The sequence below is a fragment of the Pseudonaja textilis genome, chromosome 8, assembly GCF_049901715.1.
Source record: "Pseudonaja textilis isolate UNSWEBS1 chromosome 8, rPseTex1.2, whole genome shotgun sequence".
Taxonomy (NCBI): domain Eukaryota; kingdom Metazoa; phylum Chordata; class Lepidosauria; order Squamata; family Elapidae; genus Pseudonaja; species Pseudonaja textilis.
Genome location: NC_141997.1, coordinates 5301676 through 5314132, shown reverse-complemented (window position 1 = coordinate 5314132; position 12457 = coordinate 5301676). Strand labels below are relative to the sequence as shown.

The following is a 12457-nucleotide window of genomic DNA, read 5'->3' as shown; positions in this document are numbered from 1 at the left end:
TGAAAAGATTATTCAGATTGTTAATGCTATAGTGCACTGTTCAAAAGTTAAGTTGAGCAGTTTGCCACTAAAGCAATTGAAATATTTTTTTCATTGTATTTTCAGCCCTGTCTACAAATGATAAATATAGTCTTCAAGTGGTTTGCCCTAGTAGAATATAAGGCTCGGTCCAGAGAAAATTATATCAGTTGTGCATAAAACAAAAGATATATTCAGTCACGGAAACTTCTGGTCTAAAAATATTCTAAAGCAATGGTAAGGATCTTTTATATATATATATATATATTTATCAAAAAAAATTAAAGAAAAGAGTAAAAATTAATACAAGAAGGAAAAAATTAAAAGAAAGAAAGAAAAGAAAACTAAAGGGCAAAAAAAGTCAAGAAAAGGGGTAGAAGAAAAATAGAAAATAAAGAAATAGTTTCTGATCTTCTTTACAGCTGTTCTAAGTGCAATTGTAGATTTATTTTTCTCTAAAGTTACACCATGACTCCTTTCTTTAAAATAGCCTGTATAATCATCAAAGCCATATCATTTTCCTTTTTTTCTATCTTATACAAAAAGTCCATAAGAGGTTCCCAGTCAGCATTAATCTTTATCTAATCAAATAGATCAATTTGGCTACCTCAGCAAGTTCTATCATCTTCATGAACCATTCCTCCATTGTAGATATTACCAAACCTTTCTAACTACTCCCCATACCATAATCTTTGGTCTTATTTACTTCCTCTTTTACCACTTCAGTATTTTTGGTGTCATTTACCAAGAGTATGTCATTTTATAAAAGTTCTATTTAAGATTATGAGCCACGGTGACACAGTGGTTAGAGTGCAGTACTGCAGACTACTGCTGACTGCCAGCTGACTGCAATTTGGCAGTTCAAATCTCACCAGGCTCAAGGTTGACTCATCCCTCCATCATTCTGAGGTGGGTAAAATGAGGACCCAAATTGTTGTGGGCAATATGCTGGCTCTATAAACCATTTAGAGAGAGCTATAAAGTACTGTAAAGGGTATATAAGTCTAAGTGCTACTGCTATTATAACAGAGTCTAAATTTCAGTCCTTTCAACCACGTATTTTCTCATTGTTTCATGTGTATAACAAAAAATAGCCCATTATATCATACATTCTTTTACTTGTTTCAAATTTCAGTAAAAGATGATATATTTTAGCATTTACTAAAAGTACATTTGTATACAATTCCATTTCAAAGTTATTCTTAAAATATTCAACACCATCAATTATTTTATCTATTTTGAATCTTTCTGATAACTGCAAATAGGAAAGCCATTGAAAACAATGTCACTCTGCCATAGTGTCACTTTTATACTCCCTTGACAGAATTGTATCTCGTAGTATGTTAATCATTATTTCTCAACTATAAAATATTTCTTTTGCTGAGAGTCACAATTGCACTTTGGACAAAACCTGAATTTTGTATCTATTCCATATTCTCAATACAGCATATCTGAGTGGTTTTTAAAATCTACATTAACCCTGATTTTATTATACCACAAATGTTCATGTCACCCTTCTAATTCTAAAAATATTATATTTCTCAGCAACTCCACTCTTTCATCCAAATCAAACAGCAAGTTGGAAAATACAATTTTAAATAAGGAACCCAATCTTCTTATATTTAGTCCATGGATCTTTCCCTTTGCCACTGTTTATATGGCACATAAATTGTTAAAATTAATATTGTCTGGAACTAAAACATTCTCATCAAAGCATTTTTGTTGATCATAAACACTTTTTCAACCTCATTATATAACTTAACATAATTATTTTCAAACAACATACAACTTATTATTTGTCATAGTGATAATTAGATATTTTACTTTTTTCTCAATCTTAAAATCCAATTTAACATTTTCATATTTTTATTTATTACTCTTAAAACCTGCTAGGGTACCAAATTCTTTTAATTTTCCCATTACTACTTCTGTTTAGTGCAGTGATGGCTAACCTTTTTGTCCTCGTGTGCCGAAAGTACGCGCATGCGTGCGCATGCTTGCCTGCACCCATAATGCACTGTGCATGTGATGCCCTGCCCCCTGCGCATGCACATGTAACCCCCGGTTCGTGTCTGTGCATGCACACACAACCCCTCATGCACCACACACCACTGCGCATGCGTGCACATCTCTCTCACGTGCCCTGCGCATGCACGGCAGATACCCAAGAGTCGGCTGGCGCGAGACACGCGTGCATGTGCAGTACACCTAATCTGGGGGACAGCTCACGTGCCAGCAGAAATGGCTCTGCGTGCTACTTCCAGCACACCTGCCATAGGTTTGCCATCATGGGTTTAGTCGATCCTCCAAAACTAACACCATGTCATTAGCAAATGTCTTTCACTTCTTTCTTTTTTTTTAATCCTTACTCTAGTTTTATATTTCTCTTAAATAATTTAAGAATTAAAATAAACAGATGAAACAATAGACATCCTTACCATACCCCTTTTTAAATCTCACAATAGACATCCTTACCTTATCCCTTTTTAAAGTCTTTTTTTAGAGTTAGAGTTTTTTAACAATTAGTTGTGCTTTCTGTTAAATGTAAATCTTACTGATTTAATAACATTGTCTCCAAAATTAATATCCTCTACCTTAAAGTACTTTCTACTTTAAACAGGCAGGCCCAGTTCAAATTCTCAAAGACCTTCTCTGTATCTAAAAAAATCAATATGGATTGTTTTTCTTTATGATTCTGCAAGTATTCCAAAATGTCCAACATGTTCCTTATATTATCCTTTAATTTTCTTTTAAGTAAAAATCTACATTGATCCCCATGAATATATTCTTATAAAATTATTTTTGACCTCTCAAACAAAATAATTGTAAACAACATGTTATCATTATTCAATAATAAAGTCAAATTTTGTCCCTAGGTATTAATGCTATATTAGCCTTTATCCAGTTCTTTGGCATCTTTCCCCGCTATAAAATAGAATTTATCCTATTTTTTTCATCCTCAAAGCATTTATAGTAAAAAGCTAGTAACCCTCTCGTCCAGGCACCTCTCATATTTTAGTTCTTTAATATAGTTTTGTGATCTTCCCTTATTGTTATAGGTCCATTCATAATCCATTTCTGATTCTCTGTAATTTTTGGTAAATTTTGTTTCTCTTAACCATTCTTAAAATATTCATATTTTCCATGGAAATTTCTTGTCACGGAACAGGTAGCTTTTCAACAGCCAGAGGTAAATTGTTTAAAATTAGCATTATTTGGGCCAGGGCAGTAATGTAATAATCTCATTACAAGGAGCATGAATAAGATTTTTCTTCATTTTGAACTTTTTCTTTAACTTTCCTAATTGAGCCAGTTTGCCTTTGTTTCATACCAGAAACCAGGAAAATGCAACCCTGTCATTCATTGTTCACATGATCATCAAATATTGATGACATGAACTTCAGAAATTTCATGTTCTTCCCAAAATTTAGGCCACAGATTGCCCATTCCTAATTTAGTGGAAGATATTATAGATAAAGTGCTTGTAAATGTTAAATTAAATACTGTCATGCCCTTGTTAGGAAATAATTGCTTTGGTTTGACCTATTTGTTCGGTTGCTTGTTTAGTACATGATTTTTCTGTCTTATGTTACAAGACTCAAATGAGTGTATATCCAGGCACCAATACAAAATATAAGCCTGCTTCATTTTAATGAAATTGCTGCATCATGTGTTCTCTGACTACAGTCTGGTGCTGGCTGAATTAATTCAGTAAAAGATTGCCAAGATATTTTTCTATGAATTGTGACTTTCTGGTATTTCTTAAGTTGATCCATCTACCACAATAACTAAAAAAGAAGGAAGACAATAATGAAAGCCACACAAATGCATGTAAAAATAATGATTTCATAAAGTTAAGAATCTAAATAAGATGTGTACAATGGCACAATAATTGGGATCAATTTGTTCTCAGAAGTTACAGTAATCTTGCAAGTTTATTTTATTACTGTGGGCTTTTGTTGAGGTTTCTCACTATATTTAATGACAAAAATATTTTTAAAAGTCCATATCTTCTACTAAATTATAAGGAATACGAGCTTTAGACTGGCTCTTGAGGTTGCACAGTTCAAAATTTATATAACAATCTTGAGTTTTTTAAAAAAGTGGTCCAAACACAATATAATTCTTTAGGTGCTTCTCTGGATAAACTGAGCCATTGTGTATTTAAAAGTTCTAGGTAGGTTAGATATACTGTAAATCACGGGTGTCAAACTCACGGAATCACGTTGTCATCACATGACATTGAGATCTTCTTTCCCTTTGTGGAGCTGGGGTGGGCATGGCCTGCACATGACACATTCAGCCTGTGGGCCGCCAGTTTGACACTCCTGCTACATCATGAAGTTGTACTAGTATCATTTTGAATCCTTCCTTCTACAGTGTAAAAATCCTAATGTGGCTCTAATTTTCCCAAAATATACTAAACTAAAAAAATCATTATGAGATGCCTCTATATACAGGATTATATGTAACATAATGGATGAAACTGCTTTAGAATATTAAAATATAATCCCAGAAAATAAAGCATGCAATAATTATTTTGTTACAAGGAGATCTATACTGGATGATTTTTTAAGTTAATAAAAATAATATTTGGCAAATATACCAGGTGGAAATATAATCTGCGACAGATTATTTTACCATAAGACATGTGTTTTGTTACATAGTTTCATTATGCTGTTAATATCCAATTTTAAAAAGATAAATTAAGTTTAAATCGTTTCATCAATTTGATTGTTTCATTGTATTGTATGAGTTCAGCGATTAAAAATCAACAATTTGTTGGGATGCTGGTTTAATAAGAGAAAATTAATATAAGTTAAACTTATATCATATACCACAAAATAAGATTGTATAAATTTGAGTTCTTTCAATTGTGTTAGTACATAGTGTCTAAGTCTGTGTTGGTGAATGTGAGTAAATGTATTTTCCTTTGCAAGATAGTCTCTAGATTGGAAATCTTAGTTTGCCTAAAACAGTGAAAGCTTGCATGGTCTAAGACTGGACTACCTCAGAACCAAAATGTGCTGATAGCTATTATCCTTACTGATTATAGAGAATTCTACATGTGATATGGGTATAGGTATAGGTATAGGTAAGGTGGTTAATCATATCTACGCATTTTTCATCTTATTAAAGAACATGTAAAACCTAAATCAACAAAAACCATGAAGGGTGGCATGGGTTCCTGTGATATGGCTACAGTATAAGGAAGATTCTGACTTAAAATATAAAAGCAAATAGTAAAGAGCATAAATCAACAAATTAATTACATTTTCTCTCTCTCTCTCTCTCTCTCTCTCTCTGTGTGTGTGTGTGTGTGTGTGTGTGTGTGTGTGTTTGTAAGCAAAAGAAGATGGCCTGTGGGCTTGCTGAACACATAGCACTGAAGGTATAAGATTAATTGTAAGTGAAAAGGCTTAGATGTATACCAGAAAGTGTCTTTTACAGAATTGTTGGTGTTTATAGGAATCCGTAGTTTAGTGATAGTTGCATATTAGGCACTGGTAGATGCAGGGGGCGGGGGGGATTCTACTGGTACAGACCGGTTCTATAGAACTGGTTGTTACGATTCTGTGCAGTTCAGAGAACTGGCAAATCGCACCACTGGTTGGCCCCGCCCTGCCCTGCCCAGTCACTCCTTACCTGGCATGCATGCCATCTAACTTGCCTGCATTGTGCCTTCGCCTAATTTTTGGTAAATTGCTATTTTTCCTTTTTTTTCCTGATGATCAACTGTTCTGACTATCAGCTGTGCCAAGTGATTTATCTGATGAAATGTATATAGATCTAAAAGGATGATTGATTTGATTGTTATTTGATGAAACATACAAGAATAATAAGCTCTGAATGCAAAGATCATTTTGAGTAGTTTTGAGTGGATCTTGGTGGAGGAATAGTCATGGAAAGAAAAGAAAGACATGAATGAATGTAGAATGAAAGTAGAAAGATTATTGGAAAAGCATACCTACTGTATGAAAATGTATTAAAAGGTGAATTAGTTTCCCAAAAGATTTGGGTATGGAAAAGAATAGTGAAAGCTGTGTGGAACAAAGTGAAAATAATTACTTTACATTGTGCCCTCCCAGAGGTTCAAGGAAGGCCTCCGGAGCCTGTGGAGGGTGAAAATCCCCCTTGCCATGCAGGAGGGTGACTAGGCCACACCCACCATGGCCACGCTCACCCAGCAACCGGGCAGAGAACTGGTTGCTAAAAATTTTGAAATCATTCCCCGCCCCCATTTCTGAGTATGATTAAAGAGTGTTCCCAAAAGAAAAATGAAACTGACTGCAGCTAAAATAAATAAATCAGTAATAACAATGAGGCTAAGCAATAAAATATGCATCCTCTAAAAAGTACAAGTACTAAATAATGAAGTCACAAAAAGCATTCAAAATTGCTAGTGTTAAAACGTTGACATTTTACCTGACTAAATTTAAAAGATTCTAAAATGCTGACAAAATAAATGTGATTCAGCAATATGTACAAAAGAAGAAATGTAACATATTGCTACAACTATAAACTGTACTAATTATTAAATCATGAAGCTAGTCCAAGAAGTTTTAATAATATTAGATCATAGAGATTTTAAAAAAAACATAAAATATGACAAGGAAATTGTAGAGAATATTTTTTCTATGTCTTCACTGTGTGAGGGTTATATGAAAATTTCTTTTAGATAATACTTTGGGCAAAGGCGAATAAAGAATGACAAATAAAACATTTTTAAAAATAATTAACAAAGTCAATGTCAACATCATTAGCATTAGTGGTATTCTTTAAGAATTTTTAAAAAGAAGTCTGAGATAAAGTTGCAGCTAATTAATGAATTTGTCTTTAAAGACTCAGCAGCTTAAATGGCAAGAAAGAGTAAACTAAACTTTCACCTTTTACCACTATTTTTTTCTCCTTTTGTGTCTTTGAGTCATTTCTGGACTTGTCCCTAGTTTTCTTGGCAAGACTTTCAGTAATGGTTTGCTGTTGCCTCTTTCTTAGGGCTGAGAAAGTGATAGACTAAAAGTCACCCAGCAAAGGCTTTCTGCCTAAGAATTCACTGTCTCCCACCTTCTAGCTTGATGTTTTAACCACTACACCAATTTGGCTCTCCCAACCCCAATGCAAATACTTTCCCAACTGAAGATAAGATGTGCTTTTGCCCTCAATACTGCCTATTTGCCATTTTATTACTTCTTTGTAATTCCTAGAGAAGTTCTTCTGTAGCTTATGATTTTACCATTTTAAATAATTTGCTGCATTGCAGGATTCAGTCTGGGTCAGTCACCGGGACCAGAGGTTTTGTCTTCTGAGCTTTCAAACTCGTGCTTGAGCCCAATGAGTCGGAAAGGTCAGAAGACAAAACCTCTGGTCCCAGTGACTGACTCAGTTTGGATTTTGCCACATTATTCTGGGACACATATATTTGCCTTCATTCAGTTTGCTATCATCCACAAAAATGGGTATTTTACCATTTCATGTTACTTCAAATCATTAATGAATTGTGCCAGTCCCAAAACAGACCTTGGGCAAGAGACTCTATTCCTATTTTTCTATTGTGAAAAGTTATTGCTTTTTTCTCCTAGTTTCTTGTTGTAAAACCAAATCTATAGAACTGCATTGCATCATTATTATTAGTTAGAAACTATGTTCTGATTTCTCAGTTAATAAAAAGGAACACCATATAGATAGAATTATCATATATATCACCATTCTAACCGAGTATGAGAAAATTGTCTTTAGTGGTTCACTGGTTGTAGTCTCAACTTACAACTACAATCGGGACCAGAATTTAAGTCATGTCATAAGGAGATATACTGGCCTATACTCCTCACCCAGCCACTTTTCTTATTTTCCTCAGAATTTCAACTTAATAAAATTTTTGAATATTAGGTACTAGCTCTATACTTGGGCTTTGCTACAAAACGATGTAATCGGGCTTAGTTTTGGGGGAGGAAAATAAGGGAGGGGGGAATTCTGCCTCTGCCTATCAGCATCCATCGGTCTTCATCTGGCTAGCGTCCTGTCGGTGTGTGAGAGATTTGAGGGCTGTTTGGAAAGTGAAACAGTATTTGCTGTGAGACCAAGAAGGAGACAGCAAGGAGCCTGGGCGTGACTTAGCTCAACTATATACAGCATTAAAGCTGTTTGGTGCTGTGAAACAAAAACTCCTCTCTTTTTGTGGTTTTGCATTTGAACAGATTTGTTTTCAGGTGAGGAGGGGGAGTAGAACTCCTTAGCATCAGAGCGTGTTAATAATAATATACGAAATACTAATGCTCTGATGGCCATTTCAAAAAATCCTTTCTTAGTGAGCACCTAGAAGCCAAGAGGAACATAGGTGCCAAAGTTCAAGTTTGTAGGCTTTACAGCTCTGGAGATTTTGTGATGATGTATGAGTGGTATTTCACTTTTAAATATATAGAATCTGTGAGACATGTTTCCTGTTCCAGTAACTTTTTCCAAATGGTTGAGGCAGCTCACAACAAGACTAAAATCCACTCAGTTCACTCTGGATTGCAGGAAAGTACAGCAAGCTGCTCTTTATTATTTGGGTTTGCTAACCATCAGCGAAAAAGTAGCATTCTTTCCCCCATGTTTTGGGGATAATAAGGAAGACATGGCAGGAAATTTGTTTACCTTAAGTTTACAACCTTCAGATCATCTCCACCACAACCACTAAAGCAATATATGGATTATATTTTAATAAAGCCATCCAGAGACATTACTCTTCATAGACATCCTTTGTTCCATACCATGATTCCACTGCAGAAGGGGAACATTTCCATATCATGGGAGCAACTTGTGAGTTTTTTTGCTTTCCCTCACTTGTCTTCCATTATGAAGGTATTCAAGATTATGCTATATCCCTTTCTTACGCATCTTGATTGCTTCAAATGGCTTAAAAATATTTTTGTCTCCTAATATAAATAATGATAGTATTAAGAGTAGTAAACAGTTACTATTTCCTGTTAGAACAATTAATCAATTGAACAACTTGCCTCCAGAAGTTGTGAATGCTCTAACACTAGAAGTTTTTAACAATAAATTGAACAACATATGCCTGAAATGGTATAGGGCAAGGGGAAGGGAAACTTGGCTCTTAACATTAAACAGTCCCATTCAAGTGAAAAATTTATTTCCCCCACAACTGAAAAACCAGTAGGCCAGGGATGGGGAACCTTTTATGGCTCACTCAGGAATTCTGGGAGTTGAAGTCCATAAGTGATAAACGAGCCAAGTTTCCCTACCCCTGGTATAGGGCTTCCTGCCTGAACTAGGTTAGACTAGACCTCCAAGGGTCCTTCCAACTCTGTTATTTTGTGACTTATTTGACCAGACTGTTCCTTTGGTAACAAATTAGGATATATCACTGGAACTTAAAAGTCTTTCATCCTGAAGAACCAACATGCTAACAGTTACCACACACTATCAGGATGAAGAATTACTGTCTTATTATTCAAATTCCTGTGCAGTTATTATTTCATGCAAATTATTCTCACATAGCTAGTAAATAGGAAGATGTTTTTTTTAATAAAAATCTTTCATACAGGAATTTACAGAAATAAAATAATTAGTTCATGTACTACCATGTGTTATGATTCCCAATAATAATGATACAGCAAATTAAGCAGAGGGCAGGGGGTTTTACTTTGTCAGGTAAGGAGCACAGAGGATACTGAGGTAATGACAGGATTATTTAAGGCTTAGGCTGAGGGAAAACTCAGGTTTGTTTAGTGGCAACACAAAGTGTAGAAAAAACAACTGTGGGTTTGTGAGGCCAAAAACAAACTCATTCACTAATTAAGTTATAATTTACTAAGTAATTAGTTATTTTAGAATTTTCAAGATTATTAGATGTATTAGTAGAAGAAAATGTTCAGTGAAAGCGTTCTGTATATCTTTTGTATACTAGCAATAACATTTTGCTTTTTTAAACAACAGAATCTAGTAATTTTGAAATTGAGTTTCCATACTTACTATACGTACTTTTCAAATACCTTCTGGCTCTTCTCATCAATCTACTGCCAGATGTCTTACACAGCCTCCATTTCATCCCAAATTCACAGACGAAGTTGACTGATTTCATCCATGGCCAATGATCAACAATGACTCATTCATTATCTTAGTGGTGATATGATGAGACATTGTCAACTACAAGTTTCTGTTGAGGTTATGGGGGCACATTCCCTCCACTTCTGTCACAGGGGATTGCCTCCTAGCTATTTTTGCTTGAGCTGCAAATTCTGTTCTCACAGAGTTCCTTTGTGATATGCTGCAGGGCTCGGTACTCTCTCCACTTCTTTTTGGGGTACCATCAGTACGCTGCTGATACTCAGCTTTATAGTATCTCACAGAAGTGAGTACACCCCCTCACATTTTGTAAATATTTAAGTATATCTTTTCATGTGACAACACTGAAGAAATGACACTTGGATGTAAAGTAATAAGTATACAGCTTGTATAATAATGTAAATGTGCTGTCCTCTCAAAATAACTCAACACACAGCCATTAATGTCTAAACCCCTGGCAACAAAAGTGAGTACACTCCTAAGTGATAATGTCCAAATGGGGTCCAAAATGTCAATATTTTCTGTGGCCATCATTATTTTCCAGCACTGCCTTAACCCTCTTAGGCATAGAGTTCACCAGAGCTTCACAGGTTCCCCCTGGAGTCTTCTTCCACTCCTCCATGATGACATCATGGAGTTGGTGGATGTTAGAGACCTTGGCACCTCCACCTTCCATTTCAGATGCCCCACAGATGCTTAATAGAGTTTAGGTCTGGAGACGTGCTTGACCAGTCCATCACCTTTTCCCTCAGCTTCTTTAGAAAGACAGTGGTCGTTTTGGAGGTGTGTTTGGGGTCGTTATCATGCTGGAATACTGCCCTGCGGTCCAGTCTCCAAAGGTTCCCTCAATGAACTGTACATGGTTCCCTCAATGAACTGTAGCTCTTACACATCTTGATTGCTTCATGGTTCCGAAGGGACCGGATCATGCTCTGCTTCAGTATGTCACAGTACATGTTGGCATGCATGGCTCCCTCAATGAACTGTAGCTGTACACTACAGTTCCCTCAATGAACTATAGCACTCATGCAGCCCCAGACCATGACATTCCCACCACCATGCTTGACTGTAGGCAAGACACACTTGTCTTTGTACTCCTCACCTGGTTGCCAACACACCATCTGAACCAAATAAGTTTATCTTGGCCGCATCAGACCACAGGACATGGTTCCAGAAGTCCATGTCCTTAAGTCTGCTTAATCAAACCATTTGCGGGCTTTCTTGTGCATCATCTTTAGAAGAGCTTCCTTCTAGGATGACAGCCCTGCAGACCAATTTGGTCTGAGCACTGACAGGCTGACTCCATCCCCACTCCTTCAACCTCTGCAGCAATGCTGGCAGCACTCATACATCTATTTCCCAAAGCCAACCTCTGGATATGACACTGAGCATGGGCACTCAACTTCTTTGGTCAACCATGGCAAGTCTTGTTCTGAGTGGAACCTGTCCTGTTAAACTGCTGTATGGTCTTGGCCACTGTGCTGCACCTAAGTTTCAGGGTCTTGGCAATCTTCTTCTAGCATAGGTCATCTTTATGTAGAGCAACAATTCATTTTTTCAGATCCTCAGAGAATTCATTGCTATGAGGTGCCATGTTGAACTTCCAGTGACCAGTATGAGAGAGTGAGAGCGATAACACCAAATTTAACACACCTGCTCCTCCTTCACACCTGAGACCTTGTAACACTAATGAGTCACATGCCACCAGGGAGGGGAAACTGCTACTTGAGCCCAATTTGAACATTATCACTTAGGGTTGTACTCACTTTTGTTGCCAGGGGTTTAGACAATGGCTGTGTGTTGTGTTATTTTGAGGGGATAGCACATTTATGCTGTTATACAAGCTGTATACTCGTTACTTTACATTGTAGCCAAGTGTCATTTCTTCAGTGTTGTCACATGAAAAGATATACTTACAAAATGTGAGGGGGTGGATTCATTTCTGTGAGATATTGCATATCTCTATCCCTGGTGACCCAAATGCTGCTGCTCTCTTGCGGTGCCTAGAAACTGTGAAGTCTGGATGGGGGACAACAAGCTTTGGCTTAGCCTGGAAAGGCTGATGGCTTTTGAGTGTGTGGAGCTTCAGGATCCAGAACTTTAACATCTTTATTTCTATGAGATTCTCAGTCATCAAAGTCATTGTTGTTCATAGTTGAAGAAACTTCTTGGATGAGAAGTGAAACGTCTTCAAAGAAAATCAAGAAAGTCCAGTTGCCTCTTGAAAAAGCACTTTTGGGTTTAACATCTTTAGTTCTAGATGGACACTGCCTCAGACAGACCCAGTGCACAACTTGAGGGGTTCTCCTAGACTCACAACTCCTGTTTGCTCTACATGGGCTGCCCTCGAAGAGTGTTTGGAAGCTACAGG

General features: G+C 36.4%; 1 protein-coding gene across 3 annotated transcripts in view; it reads left to right on the top strand.

The window, feature by feature from the left end:
- Positions 1-12457, top strand: part of POLA1 (DNA polymerase alpha 1, catalytic subunit) — a 382299-nt gene that overhangs the window by 356636 nt on the left and 13206 nt on the right. Inside the window, exon 37 of one of the 3 annotated variants that reach the window (XM_087938182.1) lies at positions 5366-5424. The exons of the other annotated variants lie outside the window; for them this stretch is intronic. Within the exon in view, the coding sequence (XP_087794308.1) occupies positions 5366-5394 (29 nt within the window). The 3' untranslated portion in view covers positions 5395-5424. The remainder of the gene's footprint in view (positions 1-5365; positions 5425-12457) is intronic. 3 annotated transcript variants of the gene reach the window in all.